General features: G+C 49.6%; 1 protein-coding gene across 11 annotated transcripts in view; it reads left to right on the forward strand.

Annotated features, from left to right (window-relative positions):
- The window catches only part of FRYL (FRY like transcription coactivator), a 2,496,013-nt gene that overhangs the window by 1,374,546 nt on the left and 1,099,942 nt on the right, over nt 1-21,525 (forward strand). For all 11 annotated transcript variants that reach the window (XR_013608325.1, XM_078678213.1, XM_078678216.1 and 8 more), the window contains one exon: nt 12,397-12,478. Coding sequence is in view for 10 of the 11 variants with exons in the window: in XM_078678213.1 (XP_078534339.1) it covers nt 12,397-12,478 (82 nt within the window). In the remaining variant the exon portion in view is untranslated. The remainder of the gene's footprint in view (nt 1-12,396; nt 12,479-21,525) is intronic.

Consider the following 21,525-nt stretch of genomic DNA (forward strand, 5'->3'; position numbering starts at 1 on the left):
GCACTCGCTCGGAGACGCTTTTCTTCGTGAGTGGAGCTGCTGTCTGTTATACGGCTTTCCGCCTATACCACTTCTACCCAGAGTGCTGAAGAAGATCAGGCGTGACCGGGCCCAAGTCATCCTTGTGGCTCCGGACTGGGCACAAAGATACTGGTATCTCGAGCTACTCCGCATGTCTGTCGATCCCCCAATTCGTCTGCCTCTTCAGGAGGACCTTCTGTCACAGCAGCAGGGGACGGTCCTCCACCCGAACCTGTCCAGTCTCCACCTCCATGTTTGGAGATTGAGCGGCGACAGTTGAGGCCATTTGACTCCTGAAGTCTGTGATGTCATTCTGGCAGCCAGGCGTCCCTCAACAAAATCGATATACGCCTGCAGGTGGAACAAATTTGTGGCATGGTGCACAGCAAAGGCTGTGGATCCACATTCTGCCCCCCTGCTCTGGGCACCGTCAAAGGCTACCTCTCCGCCATTTCAGCCTTCTTAAGGCTCCCTGATCAGCCTTCTCTTTTCAAGTGCCCGTTTGTAAATAGATTCTTGAAGGACATCACTCACATGTTTCCCCCTGTTCCTTTCGTATTGCCTCAGTGGGACTTGAACCTTGTTCTGACTTAATTGATGTGCGCTCCCTTCGAGCCTCTTCACAATTGCCCTCTTCGTCTTCTTACTCTTAAGACTGCATTCCTGGTTGCCATCACCTGTGCCAGGAGAGTGAGTGAGCTCCAGGCTCTATCTTCTAAGCCTCCTTCTTTCCTGCCCAAAGTGGTTACAGCCTTTCACATCGGGCAGTCCATCACCTTGCACACCTTCTTTCCGCCTGCGCATCCCTCGAAAGAGGAAGAGAGGCTCCACCGTCTCGACCCAAAACGTGCGCTCTCATTGTATCTGGACCACATACGCCAGTTCCGGGTAGACGACCAGCTCTTGGTTGGTTACTTGGGTGCTAAGAAGGGATGGTTGGTGCACAAACTAACCATTTCTAGATGGGTTGTTTTGTGCCTAAAGGCTTGTTATTCACTGGCTTAAAAGGAGCCTTCTGTGGGGCTGTGTGCCCATTCCACTCAGGCCATGCCGGCTACTACTGCCCTGGGTCGGGGAGTCCCCTTTCAGGACATCTGTCAGGCATCTACGTGGGCCTCACTGCACACATTCGCTAGACACTACTGCCTGGACAGCCAAGTCCGGAGAGATGGCTTTTTCGTCCGTTCTGTTCTCCTTCACTTTCTGGTGTGGTCATGGGTTCGCAGACCCACCACCGGGGTTGGTATTGCTGGGGTATCTTTTCCAAGGTAAGAAATCTAACACTAACCTGTTTCTTTCAGATGCACAAGTTACTTACCTTCGTTAACGATATATCTGTAAGAAACAGTAGTTGGTGTTAGATTCCTTACCGCCCCACCCATCCTCCCCGTTCTGCGAACCGATATCTAGGGTTAAGGTTCTTCCCTTTGAGGGCCCTAGTTTCATGGCACCAGCGTCGGATTTTATCATGGTTCTGCGTTTCTGGCGCGGAAAAGCTGTGTATAAGAACTGACATCAGTGCGCGAGGGCGGCGTCTAAGTACTACGACGACGTCATCCCGACGATGGATGCGGAGCCGTAGACGACGCCTACCGACGTGCAGGGGTACTGCTAAGCAAAACTTTCCGGATCCAGTCTGACGCCTGGGGATATTCTAAGGTAAGGAATCTAACACTAACTACTGTTTCTTACAGATATATTGTTACAGAAGTTAAGTAACTTGTGCATCAGGCTCCCTCCCACCAATGACCTCTTTCTTTTGAGTGTGGCATCTGGATATCCCAGGATGCACCATTCTGCCCACTCCAGGACAGCGATACCTCTCTGTTGTGATGCCCAAGCCCACCCCTGGGGTGTGGCTACCTCAGGGCTACAGGCCCCTCAGGAAACCAGTTTTGCAACTGGTTTCCCCTCTCTGATCCCCATGCCAGCCTGTCTACCGAAAGAATGGGACAGCCCACATCCCTAGTGTGACACATTTGTGGAGAAGTGTGGCTCACCGATTAGAGCGGCAGACCCTGAGGCAGAGGTCTGGCCCGGGACCAGGGTTCAATTCCCGACGCGGCAGGGTCTTGGGCTCAACGTCCATGGACTCGATAATTCTCGCCTAGGTGCCTACTCTAATCATGGGTCCCACTCTGCAGCTCTGGGCAATAGCTACGGCCCCGAAAGCGCTAGGATGCCTGGCCTCACCTTGGAGGTGCCCAGTAAGGGGGCATCTCACAGGGAAAGCCAGGAAGGGTTCCACAGCGGTATACAGCGCCAAGATACCTTTCAGGTGATAGTGCGCTTTACAAGTACACACACATTTACACATCTGACCTTCAAAGGTGGCTTCCCCTTTGAAGCCTGCCTTTTGGGGCTAACACCTAAGTGGCTTCCTGCAGGAGGGCGTTAATGATTCTCTCCTGACCTGCAATTCCTCTTTGTACTCCTTTCTGATAGTCGTTGTAACGCCCCTCCAGGAGGGCATAAAGCGGTCTCGTGGGACAGGCCCCATGTGTGCCTGGGAAGGCTCGGGAGTTTTAAAGGCAACAAAGTGGCAGCTTTGTAAAAGTTGCACACTGCAACAATACACATTAATTTCGTCTTGAGACACAAGTCGGCTTCATGGAACCAGTTGTTGGATACCTTTAAGTGCCCACTTTGGTCGCACCATTCAGGTGTTAGCTCAGCTGAGGGTTCAACATGTAACCCTGTACCCACCAATTCGGCGGCCAAGTCTTTCTACAGTACAAACTGTGTTTGTCAGGGCAGGTAAAACACATGTCCTGCCTTTGTCATATGTTGCACCCTGCCTTAGGACTCGGTAGGCCTGCATGAAGGGTGACCTACACAGATGTTCAAGAGTGGTAGTTGCTTTGCCATTGCTTTCACTGGCAATCTCTGGCTAGCAGTATGGGACTGCTCTACCTGAGTGCAGTGGCAGACTGTAGGACTCATTTTACTTGGAAGACTTCCAGGGTGGCACGACAGGTGCTGCAAGACCTGGGGTACCCGTCTAACTTACATGTCCTGGGTACCAAGGTACCATATACTCGGGACATACAGGTAAATAAGCCATTTCCAATCTTGTACAGTCAATCAGACATTCACTTTAGTGTTGGGGCACTGAAGTCTAGTTAGCAGGCCTCAGTGTACTCCGAGTCGTAAGAACAGCAGAATCAGTTGAAAAACTTTGGGGGTGACCATACAAAAAGAGGTCTTTCTTTACATAGTTGGACTGAAGGAGGACTGGCCCTTTGCACAAAGGACCCTGTAAAGAGAGGCTGCCTTGACATGGGCTGCACCTGCTGAACCTGGTGGCTAGCAAAGGATAAGACCTGAGCCTGCTGTGTCCTGCTTGTGGAGAAACCAACTCCTGAGCCCAGCCGGAGCAAAAGACTCCTAGGGTTTGGTTGACCTCCTGTTCGCAGGGCAGAACCACAACACCTGAAGAAGCTTTGAGGCGAATTGATAGCCCTGGTTCCAGAATCGCCACAGCTTGCTGTCGTTCAGACCAAGGAACCAAGACCTGGTGCTCAGATGTTGCTCCTGAGTCTGCTGAGCCTGGGTGAGTCGTCTGAGTGCAGCTAGGTCACCCACACGGCAAGTTACTACCAAAAGAAGGAAATTGCTAAAACTGCTGTACCAAGTGACTTAACTTCTGCCAAGCTCAAGAGGACTTTGTGGGACTTCTACCTCTGTGGCAAGGATCACCACAGCCCCAGGAAGACTCCTGTTGACTGCACAACACCATTAGCATCTTTAAAAAAAATATTTTTATATTTGAAACCAAAAAAGGAAAAGTAATAGTCATGCGCAAAGTACACCTCTGTCTTCGGATACATATTGACAGTACACATAAACAGCAATCAGTGTGTAGTAGATTGTATCACAACCAAACAGTCTGAATAAGAAAGTACTTTTACAGTTAGGGTACATGCATACACCTCTGAGGCCATTTGTTTCTAGCCAGCAGTCTAGTGAGCCAGGAGTCGGACCGGGACTGTCCTCCTCTGAGCCCAACACTAGTTTCTCCACCATCCCCAAATATTTTTGAACTTACGGGGACTTCTTCTGCTGCGATCTATCACCTTTTCTGCTGCCATGTAGAGGTCCATTCCCCTCCACCACTCGTGCACAGTGGGCACCTCGGCAGCCCCCAGAACTTAGCCACATCCCTTTTTGCTGCCGCCAGGCCCAGTTTGCTAAAGAGAATCTTGAAGCACGGAACATCCAAATTGTTTGGGATCCCCAACGACAGAAACCTTTGGTCTAATGGGAGCAACACCTCCAATATGTCTGAGAGTTCCTGGATAATTTTCTTCAAGTAAGTCAGTATACAGGGGCATTCCCCAAGTGTATGTAGAAATGAATCAACAGCCTCAGCACACTGAGGCCACAATGGTGTGGATGTCCTCCCCATTTTATGTAGCCTTTAGTGGTCATAATATACTCTTTGGAGTTTCTTAAATTAAATTGGGCTTAATTTAATAGCCACCTCATGAGGGTGCATTAGTGCTGCCTCCCAACCTGTCTTTGAGGTCCCCCTTGTTCTTGCGGATGTCTCCCACTCTGGTGATGCCTATAGTGTCCCAGACCCCAAAGCTCTGCAGCTTCTCCACCTCTTTCAGCAATGTCAACCCATTTCCCATGAGGCACAGGGTCAAGACTGATTTGCGTATGGTCATGTCTAAACTGGGGTGGTATGGTGAGCAAAAGTATGATGGATTTAACCCAGATCTCTTGACTGGGGTGAATGTTTTGATTTGTTTTGCATTCCGTCCATCAATTTTGTGTCTCTTGCTTTCTCGCCCTAAGTGCGCCGGGTATGCCCAGACGTTTGTCCTGGGCTCACTGTGCCACTGGAATCAAGCTATCCTGGCTGAAGAGGGTGAAACCCCGAAACGGGCCCTAGGATGCTTGTTTCCGGTCCAGGGAGGACCTGGATTGGCAGTTTGGGCTTGACTGTTCCCAAGAAGGAACAGGGTGAAGACTGATTTGCATATGGCAAGGTCTAAACTCGGGTGGCATGGTGAGCAAAAGAATGATGGATTTAAAACCCAGATTTCTTGACTGGGGATGAATGTTTTGATTTGTTCTGCATTCCGTCCATCAATTTTGTGTCTTTTGCTTAACAACCTTTTATGGCCTGCCAGCAAGTTAGTGCTGCTGCGGACCACATACACTATTCTGCCCTACTGCTGCTGAGCCAAGCTTGTTCACGGGAAGGTAGACCAATATATTTCCTGTTACAGGGAGGTGTGACCACCTCTGAGACAGTACTTAGTGTATTAGGCTGGGATGGGGTAGCTTGCCAGAGCCACCAGACTGTTTTGAAGTGCACATTTTATGCCCGCCTTGCATACTCCTGTTTGTGCCTGTTCAGACATGGGAGCTTTCTCCCCGCAGTCCAGCCCCTCCTCTGGGTGGGATCCCCTAGTTTTTCCAAACCTTTCCTAAAGGTACTTCAGCCCTGAAACTACATCGCTCTTCAACTGTCTGGACACTTGGACTTTGATTGGAACCAAGACTGCACCAAGGGAAACTCCTGCTGCTCCTGGTCTTGCTGTTCTTCAAGTCTTCTTTGTCATCTGTGTCTGTGCTTCTGCTCGGTTCTTCAACAGATATGTGGGCATCAATGACACCCGAAGCAATCTCCCTTGGAGTGAAGGAGTCACCGCAATGAAGCTGACCGGTCTGCTGCTCCTGTCCAACATACTTCCTGAGGATCAGCAACACAGGTGGTGGTTCTGCAAATCCCTCGAGGCCTGACCTGTGTCCTGTGCAATTTTGAGGCCAGTATCCCTCATTGGAACCACTGGGACTGGGCCCACTGTGCACTGCGTCGACTTGCTTTTGCCAAGGCTTGTTGGCTATGCACTCCAGAGATCTTTAGGCTCAAGAAGCTCCATCCCCCAGCATATGTTTCCTCCAAGATCAGCATCCTCACTACATCCTTTGCACAATGGTCCTTCAGCCTTGGTGAGCTACTTGAGGTCCTCTTGCGGCTGCTATCCCTTTGGCCTGTGGGCCCACCTGAGGGTCTTCTATTGCTACAGTGGGCCCCCCTGGTTGCTCTGGGCCTGGTCCGACCACCTAATCACCGACATCGGACGTGGGATAAGTTGTGCACGCCTCCTCGTCTTCCTCCGCATCACCTGGTCCTCACAGCTGCAGCGACATAGTCACCGTTGACTCTTCTATACCTCCCTACATCGGTGGGCATCATCTTTATGCCTACTGGTCATGTCTGAGTCGCATAGACTCCTCCTCTTGCAGGTTCGCCTCTTCAAGAATCTAGCCTTGGATTCCCCAGGCTTCTTCACAGTCTTCTCGAGAGGCATTTTCTTCTAAGTCTTCCATTGTCATCTGTAAAGGTTTCCGACGTCTCTTCACCCCTATACACCTGGCTTCCCTGGTGTAGGTAACCAGGTTTCCGGGGTATCCACTGGTGGGGTGGCTCTCCATCCTTCCTTCCTCCAAGGGAATTCTTCAGGGTCCTCTAGGAAGGGTCCTTCTTCTGCGAAACTATAACCTGACTTCTCCATTGGTCATTCTCTGCACACAGCCTCCGTGGGGTTTCTAGGTTCTTACCCTGGGTGGTTCCTTGTGTCCCTGGCTTCTCTGGGTCTTCTGGACCAGGTCCCGTTTACCCCTGCAGTTGGCATTCCACTGATTTAGTATGCGGTTTGGTCTCCCCCTGTAGGCCACTGTATTTTGTGCTACTTTCCTGACTGGTTTAAAGTATTCCTGTGTAATGTGTTGATAGCTCCAGGTAGGAGATATACCAGTGTGTTAGTGAGTGTTGTATAATTGTAGAAAACTGGCTCTGTATATACTATACCAAAATGAGGTATAGTGTGCACAGTCCATGGAACCCCAAAGGTAGGCAGTGGTAAAAGTAGATGGCACCATACTCTCTATTTGTGGTAGAGTGGGCGAGCAGTAAGGCTTTATCAGAGGATAGTGTTAAGCATTTGTTGTACACACTTAATCATCAAATGATGTCATTCACTCAAAGACTGAACTCAGACCAATTTGATTTGTATAAAAATATTATTTAGTTGTATTTATTTACTACAACCAAGCTAGCCTGGCACAGGTAATGTATATGATAATTTTCAAGGTGGATTGAACAATAAAAGCAAGCTGAATGAGAACAACTTTGTTACAGGTTTGTAAATACTTTCTAAACAGTGCAAATTACGGTTAGATTGCTCTGAATTACTTTGCAAAATACTTTATGGATTACTCTTTCTACTCCGTGTGATACACGTAGACAAAATGCTGTGACATTTCCTAGAGAAAAGGTAAGCAAGTAATTTTGTAGTTATTTGCAGTATTTTAAAGTTCCTTACAAAACCAACTCCACGAAAACAGTAATGTATTCCTGTGGAACTAAATTAAGTTATCAGTTAACAGGTAAGTACTTTTTTGTGGGAGTTGGTATTCTGGGGTTAGAACCAGGGTTCTACCAGGGTCAAGGATGCACTCTCAAAGCACCCTCCGCGGCACTTAGGACGGCCGAGTGCAGTGTTGAGGCCCAGTGTTATCCAATGGGGGATAGGGGGTTCCGGTTGGTGGCTGCTCACAAGCAGGCTACAAGGTTGTGGGAGCAAAGGGGGGTCTGGTTTAGCATACAAAGTGCACTCGCGGCGGCTAGGTGAAGGCTGTTGTTTTGGCGTCTGGTACCGTATGGTTTTCAATGGGAGTTGCGGGTATTGCATTGTGGCTGCAGGCTCGGTACAGGAAGACTTCTGGGGAGGAACCTACAGGTGGCAGGTACATTTGAGGGCTCGGGGACGTAGGTGTCCCTCAGGTTCTTTTCTCCAGGGCGTAGGGCGGCTGGATGCAGGTGTGTCTTTTGAGGTCAAGTTTATCCTTACCAGGCCGCTCGCAGTTGGGGGTAGGGGAAGGCCATGTAGAAGCTGCAGGCGACATCAAGGAGTCCTGGAGGGGTCAACCAGAGGTCAACTCTGGCTCTGGAGCGCTGGGGGACCTCACTGGGACCGGTGGGCCTCCAGGATTTGGGCTGTAGGGGTCTGTTTCAGTGGTGGTTCCAGGCGTCGGGTTTCTTTGTCCTCAGCAGGCTCAGAGTCTGTCTTTCGAACAGAGCTGCTGTTTACAGGAGATCCGGTCTTTGTTGAAGGCAGTCAGTACTCCCTGGGTTCTGGAGGTCGCTGGCTGCAAGACCAGGCGACTTTTGGTGCAGGATCTCTGGAAATTGCAGACAGGCCATGAGGGCTGGGGCCATGTCAGTTCTTCTCTTCAGTCTCCTCTGCTTGGCGTCTCCTTTCATCCTTCTTTGTAGGTTGCGGGAATCTACCTTCTTGGTTCAGGGCTGCCCCCTAAATACTATATTAAGGGGGGATTTCATGGTTCTCTGTTTTGAATGTGGCTTCTACCCAATAAGCCACACCCAAACACTGCACTCCCACCTGGAAGGCAAATATATCATTACACCTTTGAATAATATACAGTTTTAAGCATGTCTTACCACCCCTGGCACAACAAGACTGCAACACAAAACAAACAGCACCTTTGGAAAAGGAGTTTTATTTAACAAAATGCAAAGACTATCACTTTTAGAATAAGGCTTGGGGTTTATTACATAACACTCTCTTAACAAAGGCTGTCTCAGCTACCAAATGCATTAAATTCAAATATATGTGGCAAACCTATAATCTACAGGCATGAATCAATAACTGAGCAAACTTATGATCTAAATGGCATGAATCAATAATTATACTGATTGTTAAACAAGCAATAACCGATATAAGATACACTGGACGTCCTGCAAGAGATCAGAAAGATATATATACAGAGTAGAGGATCACTCTGGATGTGCACCTCCCACACCACAAAGAAAACACCTCAAATGATCACAGCCACTGGCTCACATCACAATGGCAATAATCACAAAACTCAATAAATCACCTGATGCATACACTGCCCACTTCTGGCCGGGGGAAGTCTTCACACAGCCGGGGATCAGAGCTCAGCAATCAGGGTTCAATCAGAGATAGACACGTCTGCCCTCACTCAGAATCCAAACTCCCAAAACTTCCACTTCCAACTTCCACCAGACCAGTGGAAGCTCCCCCTTTTAATACAAGTGAAAACGTTGGTCGAAGCTTCTAGCAAGCCCCGCCTCCTTTTCCCATCCGATTCCGTACCACTCCGTGCCGGGGACACAGCATTGGTTGATCAGGCCTTTGCTATGCCCTTGAGAAGGAGCCTGCACATTCCTCTGATTAGAACCGGTTTCTACTAGCACACAGAGTGCAGAAAACAAGTGAAAGCAAAACATCACTTCTCACCTAGAAAGGCTCAGAAGATGGAGTTGCTTAAGCATAGGCCACTAATGCAAGATGGCATAAGATTATGCCAAAGCCAATAGGCAAGCTCTGCCATTAAGCAAGATAAAGTCAGAAAACAGAATGGTCAAAGCCAATAGTAAGAACTCATAATTCTCACCACTGACACATTCCTACACAACTGCATACCTTCAAATGCACATCCCACACGCTCTGCTCTAGGCAAGACTGTTCCATTCAGGAACAGCTCCCACTGACAGACAGCAAGATTACAGAACAGAAGAGAAGCAGGCAAATACAGGACCATCCTACATTAAGGCTAGGGTAAAATAACACACTAAAATCAATTAAAATGGTGATAGTTGGAGGTCATCATAGTGTGCCAGACTACAAAAGTGGCTCTTTCACTACAGTCTCGAGGTTAGTAGCCAATTGGCTACTTACTTTAGGGGGACTACACCCATGGTGTGCTCACCCCATGTGGGGAGTGGGCACAATCCCTAATCCTGATGGGGAGTGCCTGCCATCTGCAAGATGGCAAGCACTGATGAGTGGGCTTCACCTTGCCTCCCCCACCTGAGGGGGGCGGTTGGCAGAGGTGGGCACACCTTCTGGCTGGCTAATTTTTCCCGCCTGTCTTTCTGCCGAAAAGGAGGAGAGGCAGGAAGGTGGCCTGCTCCTGATAGCAGGAGAGGCTGGGGGTCGCATTGCAAAGGCAGCAAGGTCTTTGAAGTTCCCCGGACTCAGTTGGCTCTTCCTGGCCTGGGGGCGCTTTGTTTCTGGGCTCAGGGAGCGAAGACTCCCACCCAGGGGTCCAGAAACAGGTATTGTGGTGGCAGGCTGGTGTGTACCAGTCAGGGAACTCACCAGAGGCTGGTCGTTTTTCAGGGGGAATCTCTAAGATGCCCTCTGAGTACATTTTTCATTAACCGCATCCATGCGGTGCATTTTCCCGCTGTGCGCTGGAAAATGAAAAAACCCATTGTTCATGACGAGCTCACCTTGTCATGAGTGTACCAGAGGTACACCTCATGACGAGCTGAGCTCGTCATGAGCGTCGAAGGGGTTAAATCCCACTTTGTCATCATTTTGGGTTTAATGTGCTGAGAAGTTTGATACCAAACTTCATAGTTTTCAGTAAAGCCATTATGGTGCTGTGGAGTTCGTAATGACAAACTCCCAGCACCTCATACTCATAATAGAATTACTGCACTTAAAATGTCTATGAATTGGTCTAGAATCTGTAGTGGTACAGGGCTCATGCACCTGTACCCTCACCACTGGTATAGTGCACCCAGCTAGAGGGGTGGCTGACCTATGCCAGATCAGTGGGTTGTGCCATGCCTACTCTTTTTTAGTCTGTTCTGCAACAAAATAGGCAGCCTGCAATGACAGTGTGTGTGTGTGTGTGTGTGTGTGTGTGTGTGTGTGTGTGTGTGTGTGTGTAAAGGTACAGGGCCTCTAAGGTTGGCACAATACGTTTTGCTGCCCTTTCAGGCCTTCCCTGGCCACAGTGCCCTTGGTACTCATGGTACCTTTTACAAGGGACTGACATGTGGCCAAAGAGGTACCAATTGGCGGTACAAGGTACAGTTTTGGGAAGGAACACGGGCCCTGGGAACCTGATTGGCAGGGATCCAGGGCACATAGTTAAAGTGTATCAGTAGTCTGGCTAAAGGAACAGGAACCCAGCTTCCTACAGTAATAATTAAAATATTTTTATATAAACGCTGTCATTCTTTTTCATTAAGCTTACACTACAGATTAAGCTGGTAGAGCAAGCTGCTTAAAACTCCAAGATAAGCCGGAAGGCTGCTCTCCACAGCTATCAGTTTGAGAGCTTTCTATGGTTATCAAAGACCACTAGAATCACCATAAGGGTTGACTGGATTAGTTCAGGGTGCACCACATGAATAAGTGTGCACCATGTACTAAGCTAGCCTCCTACAGAAGCCTTGTCTACCTATTTCTTTCCAGACAAGCTGCTGTTGTGGACCAGGGCTGACTTGCCTGCGGTGGTTACTCCTTTCCACCTAGCCAGTCCTTTACCCATTCCAGCATTCTAACCTTCCCAACATCCAATGAAGGAGGAAGAAAATCCTCATCGTCTTGATACCAAGTGAGTAGTCTCTTCAATGTGGATGGACCCGTGAATTCAGGTTGAACGGCCAGCTCTTCGTATTATATGTAGGAAAGATGAAGGGCAAGGCAGTACATAAAAGTACTTTGTCACGTTGGATAATTCTGTGTGTCACAATCTGCTATGCACTGGCACACAAAGACCCCTCTAGAAGGTATTTGTGCTCATTCCACCAGAGCCCAGACCTCTATGCCATTGAGTGGTATGCCAGTTGCATACACCTGCAAATTGGCAGCCTGGACGTTACTCCACACCGTTGCAAAGCATTATTGTGTGAACCCTGAAAGTAAGAAATAAAGATCAATTCAGTTGCTCAGTGCTCCAAACTTCGTAGTCGAACCGTCCATGCACCCACCTCCTGGTGGTGGGGGGAGAGGGGGTTGTTAGGAATCTGCAGGTAGAAGTATTCCTTAGAAGAAACATGTACTTACCTTTTGTAATGCTCCTGCTGGTGATTACTATATCTTCCAGCAAGTTCCTCAGGGATGTTCATATGTACTTGGACATACTATGGAAAAGTACACATAACTTATGGACATTAGTGTCACCCGATCGCCTCAAAGGTGCAGTAAAAAGAAGTGGATTGTAACTGACATCGTGCCTTTGGTAGTGCTTTATGGTTCTAGTAATGTCACGAGATCCAGCAGGTGATGTTGAGATTTAACCATTGCCCCCTACAAGCGTGGGAAATGTATTGAAAAGTTTCTGGATGCAGACTGACACCTGTGATATACAAAAGGTGATAGATTTGCAAGTAGATACAGTAGTCACCATAAAGTGTTATTGAAGCCAAATAACTGTTTAATTAGACTTGATGGTTTTAGTCTGTTGTCAATTTGAAGGCATCTGTAGTGATGGAAGAACAGTTGTGATTTTGCACTTCTACAATACAACTGAGATGTTCACCCTATGTTTTGTTTTCCAAATAAACAGGTACAACTTCTAGTAGCAATACAATGGTAGCTCCACCCGATGGGAATTCTGACAAGCACATGAGAGACAGTGTGGAAGATAAGTGAGTATATTTGTCATATTTCTTTATTATCATAGTTGATCTACTACCTGAATTGCAGCCCGTTTGTAGAGATGCCATCCGTTCTCACCCACTATTGAGACTGGTTTATAATTTTCTGCCTTCTCTTTAGAAACATATTCATAAATCAATTTTGTCACCATCATTTAGACAATCAACTCTGCTTTCTTTTTCAGATATACATTTTTGATATGTGTATCTGGTATTTCTATAGCTTCAACCTAGCTAAAGGGTAGCTGTTTGCTGTACATGGTGAAAGAAAACCATAAATTCAGTGAGTGATGGAAATGCAAACTGTGTAGTATACTTTAATGGATCGTCATGTAGTGTTATCCAATATTTCCTAATTTGAAACTGTATTGAGACTGTCCTTATTCAGCAATATTCTTCCAGGTCCTGGGTGCATAGATTGAAGAGATCTGCTGTCTTGTTTTTCTTTTTACACATCTTAGTCTGCAGTCTGATGGTGTCCTGGCTGCAGGTGTGCCTAAACCACTTCCACCATAAGTGGGGGGTGCTGGTCCTGATGTCTTTGTAAATGATGCAGCTGATTTTGAAGATGGTGTGAGCTAACAAGTAGAGTCAATGGAGTTCCATCAGGATGTGTGTGATGTGATCACATTTCTTATGGGCTTAGGTGAGACTTGCTGCATCGTATTGTAAGTCCCTACGGGGTTTCAGTGATGAGCCTGGGAGACCATGTAATAGGACATTGCAGATGCAAAAATACATAGGCTTGAACAACAGTTCTAAAGTTGCTTTCTGGAAGAAACAGTGGTTGCAGCATTGGATGTTTGTAACAGAGGAGACTTTCAAGTAGAAATGTGTGTCATTGACATATTGGAGACTGTTGATGCTGTTATATGTGAGTAGAGCACTAGACTGTTCCATGTAAAGTTTGAAAATGACAGGAACAGTATGGAAGCCTGGGGAACTCTTAAGGTGACTGGGATCTATTTTGTAAAATCACAAATCAAACTGAAGCTACCAAGTACTTTACAGATGCCCCTCACACAGAATGTGAAAAAAACACCTTAATGTTTTTCAAAAGACCCCTCACCCACCAGCCTAGTTGGTGGCATGCTTCATTATTGGGGGTGTAACCGAAGAAACCTAGTGCTTCACGGGTGTGCTTTGATGCCTCATTACAGTAGAGCTGGGTTTTCTTTGTGAGTGTATTTCCCTAAAATGTGTCAAGAAGGTGAGTTAAAATTGTCTTCTGGGTTTCCCACCAATATGGTGTATTTTTTAATATCGGTACCCTTGGCAATAGCATTTTCAGTGCTCATTTTAGAAATTCTGTATTACGCCGTTTGTGCTTCTGTATAAAATATCAAAGTGAAGAAACACATAATTTCGTACTGTAGTAGACAACACATCCAAAAGTAAAGTGCTAAGTACTCTCTGCACACTTACACCATCAATAGAACCGCCATGTCCCTGTGTGAAAATAGCATCGCTTTGCTATACGGTTCTGCATTAATCATCATGCGGACTTATCAGTGGTGCAGGTTGGTCCCCGCAACGTTCAGGTTTAGCGCAGTGCCTGGTGACTCAACATGCACTGCTATGTGTTGGAAGACAGGATGTCTGCAGCATGCATCGCTTTTGATAACAAGGATCTGATAGAGAGTACTAGCTGCAGAATCCTTAACGTAGAAATATCCCCAGGCGTGAGACTGGATCCGGAAAACGTTTCTGCCACTGCATCCCTGCGAACCAGGGGGACGGCACCACATGACTCCGTCCTGACGTCGTCTGCGTCCGTTTCTTCAGCGAGGATACATAAGTCCCACCCCGGCGCGCCTATGTCGGTTTTTTCTCTTTTCCGCATGCAACGCGGATCCGGATTATGTTCTGGCCTATTTTCAGGCCTTCTCTCAATTTTAAGCTTTGGCGTTCGTAGAACAGTGTACGAATGCCTTCAGGCTTCAGGACATGTACCTCCTGTGCACGTCCTATGTCGACGACGGACCCTCATCCGATTTGCATGTGGTGCCTAGGTGAGCACCACAACTCTGAGGAGTGCGACGCCTGCCAGTACCCTAAGCCTAAATCACGGCGGGAGCGCTGAATTAAGTTACTGTTGGCGTGCTTGTCCAGGTCGGTGTCATCCCAGCGACCGTCCCCAACTTCAGAAGAAAGGAGCCGCCGGTTTAGTCTGCGACATCGTTGTAGGAAGGTGGATACCTGACTATGGTTACCTCAGATTTTTTGCCTTGTGTTTAGCTGGTTTTCGACTTAGTTGGCCTGGGATCCTGCTAATCAGGGCCCCAGGCTATCTGCGCTCTCTGTAAAATGGACTCCATGTACTGTAGGTACATACCAATTTGGATATTGGGTCACCTTTGTGAGTCCCTGTATAGTGTACCATAGGTACCCAGAGCATAGGTGCACCCCAGGCCCACCGGGGCTGCAGCATATATTATGCCACCCCTGGCTGGCCACCTAAATTGACACATCTGGCTGATCACAAAGCTGGGGCAAGGTCGTGTAATCACCCCTTGCTTAGGTATAGTATCCCTACACCTACCTCATATATAGACCCATAGTTACCTATAAGTCACTCCTATGTCAGGCCTTAACAATCCTGGAGGCAGAGTGCTTGGTTATGTGTGAGATGGTGCTCTAGCATGAGCTGAGCCTGTCTGCAGCTTTCGGAACCATGTCCTTATAGCTGTTCTATGATATTGCCATACCATATACTCTTAAGTGCATTATAATCCTCGCGGTTGAATGCTAACTTTAGTTTGGCTTTATCTAACCATGTCGTGTAAGGTGTCATACGCTTTGGAATACTACCCCCTCGCCAATTCTGGCGATGGGTAGCATTCCACCCTTCTAGAGGGAGAAGACATGTTGTTGCTGACTATCCCAGTTAAAGTTAACCAGAGCCCCAGCGTCACAAAATGGATGCTGCTGCCACAGACACAAGTCTGACCTCCTGCTGCTGGGAGTCCTTCCAGTTAGGGAGGTTTGGACAATAGGTTTCCTGCCTGGAGAGGTGCGAGCACCACCCCAGACAGGACTTTGTGTATTGGGACAGGGAGGGCTGAATAGATTGAGACACTGCCTGGGGCACACTAGGTGCTCCATGCATACCACAGTTCAAACCGGTTGCTGGGGCACTCCAGCCCCAGCTCTGGCGCGAAACTGGACAAAGGAAAGGGGGTGTAACCACCCCCCTTCCTGGTCCCACCCATAGGAGGGACCTAGAAACGAATCCAGCCCCTTTTATTTGTATAAAAGTAGGAGCTGAACCCCAGGACTTTAGATTAATCCTGACTGAAACTTTGACACGAAACTCTGGACCTTCTACGATCTACTTTGCAAGAAGACGACTGAAGAATCTCCCTTGTGGCCAAGTAGTGACCACCCTGGGCAACCAGGCACCATCCAGCAAATCAACGGCTTGCTTTGTCGACGTTTCCTGCCTGAACCCGAGCACAGGGCCTGACAAGACCCAGACTTCCAGACCTCTCTGACCCTCTCTTCACGTCTGCAGCATAGCTGAGATCCGTGGAGGTGACGAGACACGTGGGACCGGCCATCTTGAAAAGTCCACGACTTGCTAACTGTGCAGCTCCTGAGGAATCCTCGAAGCTGTGCACTGGGGATTGAGAAGCCCCGAATCCGATCTCCACCTGCACCGAAGATCAGCCCTCAACACTCCACGAGTTCTGCGTGGGGCCATCCTGCTTGTGTTCTGCTCGACATGTTGTCCGGTTGCTGGCCCGTTGGCTAGTAGCCTCTGTGACGACAATCCTTTGAAACCAACTCGCTGGTCTGGTTGCTCCAGACTGGCCCTTGCCTCCCTGCAAAGGTGAGGCACCTCAGACCTTGCTGGTCTGCATCAGAAGCCTTCTTTGAATCCTGCGTGGGTTGCCTTTGCCAAGGCTTGTTGACTCTAATCCGGCAGTCAACCCCTCCATCTGCGAGAACCTTCGTGGGACAGCTCCTCTCCAGCATCCTTTTGAAAATCCATCGCTGGTCTGGTTGCTCCAGACTGGCCCTTGCTTCCCTGAAAGGGTGAAGTACCTCAGACCCTCCTGGTCTGCACCAGAAGCTCTTTGTGTATCCTGCGTGGGTTGCCTTTGCTTAGGCTTGTTGGCTCCGATCTTGAAGTCGACCCCCCCATCTGCGAGAACCTTCATGGGACAGCTCCTCTCCAGCACCTGGTTGTCCTCGACGCCTCACTGTCCGCATGGCTGAAGAGACAAGCTTCACGACAGCACCTGATTGTTCCTCGACGTCGTCTTGTTCCTTCCTGGTTCCACTCGGTCACTGGCTAGTGACCCAGACTCTGTCCCCTCTGCTTTCAGGTCTTCTTCATCCTCGATCCACCCTTGGATCCACCCGGACATCTACCTCCTGGTCGCCTGCAGCTTCCTTCTTCACAGGCTCCATAGACTTCAACAGCGAAACCCGACACATCTTCACACCTATGCACCCGCTTCCTGTGGGTGAGTTAACGCGAGTACTTCGGTGCTCCCAAGGGTATTGACTATCCAAGTGTCTAGGTTTTTAGTTGTTTCCTTCTAGCTAGACCGGAAGTGTCCTGAATCCTTCTTTTTCTAAACTCTTAAGTTCCCATTGACTTTCTATTGACTCTCGCGTGTGTGTAAAGACACTGCACGCGCCGCCTGTGGGCCTCCTACTCCTAACCTAAGGGTCAGATAGTGTAGCCCCAGCGATTCTCCAGGCCCTAGGCCTTTCCTTTTCCTGAGTCGTGGTTCTTATACCACTTACTTAGTATATGGATTTACGCGTCCCTAGGGCCTAACTGTAAATTGTGCTATTTGAAGGGTTTCTAAGCGTAACTTGTTATGTGCTTTTGCCTCTGATCTCATAAAGAGTTCAGAGGAGTGTGTTAGTAAATAAATACATATATATTTTATATATATCCTGTGTGGTGTCCTTTCATTTGATATTCAAGGGGTTACATATGGTAAAACAGCTGGCTTTACACGCCCTCAAGAGTCTTTTAAGCCTAAGACTTTTCTGTCCACGCTACCATTAGGATAGCTGGTCTATAAGGTTGACTTTACAACCATCCCCATAAGGGTTGTTTGGACTGGTGCAAGGTGTTCACTAGAATAGTGAACATCATATACCAGGCCAACTTCTCGCAATCGTCTCTTGCCATGACCCCAAGGTAGTGGCTCACCGGCTGGTAGGTCCTTCAGTTTGTCTCTGAGGCCCTGTCCTCCTTCCGCAGTTGGCGCCAACTCCCCTCGGGACACACACCCCCTCTTGTCACCCTCCTATCCACCGTTTCCCGGCGCAAGTGCGACTAGGGCCCAAATGACAGCCTACGGCTCTGCAGGCTTCTTTGGCCCTTCCTCCACCTCCTGAAACGTCTGCGGATCCCTTGCCTCGCGCGGGAACTTCCGAGGCGTCCCCGGCGGCTCCGGCCCTGTCACCGAAAGTTTCGGCTTCAGGACGTAGGAGGGTGATGTCGTCGAGATGCGGTCTTTGGGGCCTCCCCTCTTCGGCGCCTGGCATCCCTGCCTCGCAGCAAATCCCTACGGGGCTCCCTGTGGCGTTGTAGGAGATCGCCGGGACTCCGCCGGGACTCCGAGCTTCCCCCCAGGCCCCCTCGGTTCTCTGAGCAGGCGGCTGCCTCGGCAGAGGTTGAGCCAGTGCCGTTTCGGTGCCAGGAGCCTTCCTCCCTGGCTCCGGTGAAGTCACGGGTGGAGGCCGGCACCTGGGGTGCTTTCCCGAGTCCCTCTCGGTCCTCTACACGGGTGGCTGCTCCGTCTGAGGCCGAGCCAGTGCCGCTCCTTCGCCGTTCCGGTGTCGACCCCCCATTCTCCTGGAGAGCACGTGGTGGCAGATATCGAGCCGGCACCACGAGTACCCACTGCGGCGCCGATCGATACCGATCCGGTGGCGGACTCCACGGAGCCGCCCCGGCGTCTGGTTCTGGATTCATCTCCTGAGGTCCCTTTTTCTCCAGAGGTCTGTTATCTGTTGGTGTGTTCCTCCCCCGAGATAGGGTGCCATATTGTCGCCTTTTCACCTGCATCTTCCAGGTAAGGCTCCTCGCCTTCCCCGCGGCCTAAATCCTCGAACCCTTCTTTCCGTGACTCGCGGCTGGCTTTTCGACCGGCCTCTCCACCTTCCCCTGAGGCCCCTTAGGTTCCCGATTCATCTGTGAATCCTCCACTATTCCAGGACTGGCCGACCCCCTCCTGGCCTTGGGGATGGACTGCTCAGTCTGCAGCAGTCGCCCACGGAGGAATTACTTTCTCCTCCGCGGCGCCCTACAGAGGCCAGTGTTGCCTTTGTGCGGGCTATTTCCACAGCCGCTGGTATTCTGCGGATGGGTGAACCGGTCACTCCGTTTCCCACGGACAACCTTTTGGAAGTTCTCCACCAGGGCTCTGGTGGACGGGAGTTATTCCTTTCTTTTGAAGCGTCACTCCACATTTCTCCTATAGGGGCTTGGGGGCGTCCTGCCACGGGCGATCCGGTGCCTCAGGCGCTCCTGCATCGCCACCATCCCGCTCCGCACGACCCTGTCTCTTTCCTTCCACCCTTCTACTCCAGGCTCTCTTTTGCGGAAGCCTTTCCTTGTTTGCCTGTGGTGTTATTTCCTCTGTCTCAGGAGGCTCAGTGGCTGGATTCATGGGGGGGTAATGTCTTTGCTTCTTCCAGCGCTGCCTTGCGGGCGCTTAACACTTTGTGTGTGTTGACCAGGGCTACTTCCAGCTTGTGGGACTCGGTTGAGTTCCTTCTTTCTCATGTCTCCCATGAGAATGCCTGTGCTAATCTGCGGGGCCATGTGTTGGATGGTAGTGAGTTGGCTGTGTTTATTCTTTTTGCAGCCTTGGATGTTGCCGATGCTCTCGGCTGTGCTATGGCCACCTCTGAGGCGCTCCTTCACCATGCGTGGCTACTTGATGCAGTTTTCCCCCAAAATATTAGCGAGCGTCTGGTTGATCTGCCCTTTGACGGGGTTCTTCTGTTTAATACTCATGCAGACTCCGCCATTCAGCGTCTTCTTGCAGGCCTCCGTCCTCCTCCTCCTCCTCCCCCGCCTCCTCCTCAGTAGGTTGGTTTGTTGATCCTCCAGGTCTTGGTGGGAGGAGTTATCCCACTTGCTCCTGGAGTCTGGAGTTATAGTGACGTTACACTTTCTGTGTGGGTTGCTGTGCCCTTGGGGGTCCCTTGGTTGGCCCACTAAAGTTGGCTGCTGGTTCAGCCCCCCTTTTTTTGGCAAGAATATACTTTTTGGCTGCTTTCTAAGCCTTCTGTGGTTTCTGCCACGGGTTTGCAGTTTTGTACTCTGATGCGGTATTTCTTCCCTAAGAGTGGTTTCCATACTTTTTTTGGGACGTGTTGTACCCCAAGTGGGGTACTTGTAGCTATTGCGTAGCTCTGTCTTTCGCTGGGAGGGTGTGGACTCTCCTTTGCGAATTCTTGCCTTTCCTGGTGTCGTTGTATTCCACTGGTGCAGTTTCTTGATCATTACCTTGGCGCAGCTGGCTCTGCTTCAGTTCGGTCTTTCAAGGTATAGACTGATGGGCTTGCTATGCCATCTTTGGCGTTGTGCTGCAGTGTTTCACCCTCCTGTCTGCCGTTTCGACCTTGTCCTCTGTCTAGTGTTCCAGGGGGGATGATTTTCTGTGTCGACGGCTGGGTCTGTCCTACTTGTTCCTCCTCTTATCTTCCGGCTGGTACCACTTTTTTTGTGTATATTTCTGTCCCCTCCTCCCCCTACTTGGGGTCTTTAAAGATTTCCCTGGCCCTTGCCCTTGTTTGGAGCTCGATGTGGTCTGGTGCTCGGCTCAGGCGCTTGTCTGCGGTCTGCTGCACCATTTACTCTGCTGGTCTTTGACCTGTGATATTGCAGTGGGTCCTTGTGCTCCTACCTTTGCTTTCGCTGGGGCTTTTCAAGGCTATGCCTTTCTTCCCACGTCTGCCTTGTTGCCTGAGGCATCATTCCTGCTTGCCCGTTAACTTCTGTCTGTGTCAGGTTCAACTGTCCCTTTCACTGTGTGTGTGTTCCAGTGCAGGGCTTTGCCTCCATTGTGCCTCTTCTCCTTGGAGTCTTGGGGTGATTCTTCTTCTTTGGTATTCCTCTGCCATTGTCTATTCCCCTTGGCTTCTGGCAGGAGTTCCTGATGCCTTGACATGGCTTGGGTGTAATGTTCTCCCTTTGTCTTGTCTTGCTTTCTTTGCTTGGTAGGGTTTGGACCACCCCTCTCATATCATCTTCTCTCCTTAACACATTCCCTGTGGGGCTCTGTGTTCTTTTGAGCTGGTGAGGTCCTCTTCTGCCTGGAGGGGGACTGGGTTTCTCCCTGTCCCTATGACTCGTCCCCTGTGGGGCACTGTATTCTTCCAGGCTGGGGGGGTCCTATCGCAGACCCTCCTCCCCTTTTGGGTATGGCTAGGGTATCTATTCTACGTTAAGCAATCTGCGGCTAGTAGTCACTATCAGATGTATGTGTTACTTACCTTCGATAACGATGTATCTGGTAGAGGCGATTCTAGCCGCAGATTCCTTCACGACCCGCCCTTCCTCCCCGTTTCTGCGAGGACCCTTCTTGGTCTTCTGCACTCGCCTGCCTCAGGGTGGCTGTCCTCTGCGAGTGCCCTTTTCTTACTCCCTTCCTAGGGGGGATGTTTACCTTGGTGTCGCTCCATTCCTTCCTTTCTGGTGATTGGGTGATTAATTCCTGGGTACTTTTGCGCCCCAGCACCTTGGTCTCCAATGTGGCGTTTGCTCGTGCTCTGCTTCATTGTGTCGCTGGCACTGCTGACTTTCGCAGTCCTTGGGGTTGAGTTCCCTTGGCTGGGTCTCGACCCTCAGTTCCTTTTAGGAGATCCTTCCTGTTGGTGTTGTCTGGGGGTAAATTGTCGTTGCTCTTCTGTTCTGGCCCTAGATCCCCTTCTTTGTTCTGGGCGGTGGTTGCAGACTTCTTCGTCTGTTGCGCATTCTTTCATATGCTTCCTGCCCTCGGTGAGGCTGCTGTATTTGTCTGCAGTCTTGCTTTTTAATAGCTGCGCTCTGTTCTTTC

This window comes from Lissotriton helveticus, chromosome 2_2 (assembly GCF_964261635.1).
Source record: "Lissotriton helveticus chromosome 2_2, aLisHel1.1, whole genome shotgun sequence".
In the NCBI taxonomy this organism is placed as follows: Eukaryota; Metazoa; Chordata; class Amphibia; order Caudata; family Salamandridae; genus Lissotriton; species Lissotriton helveticus.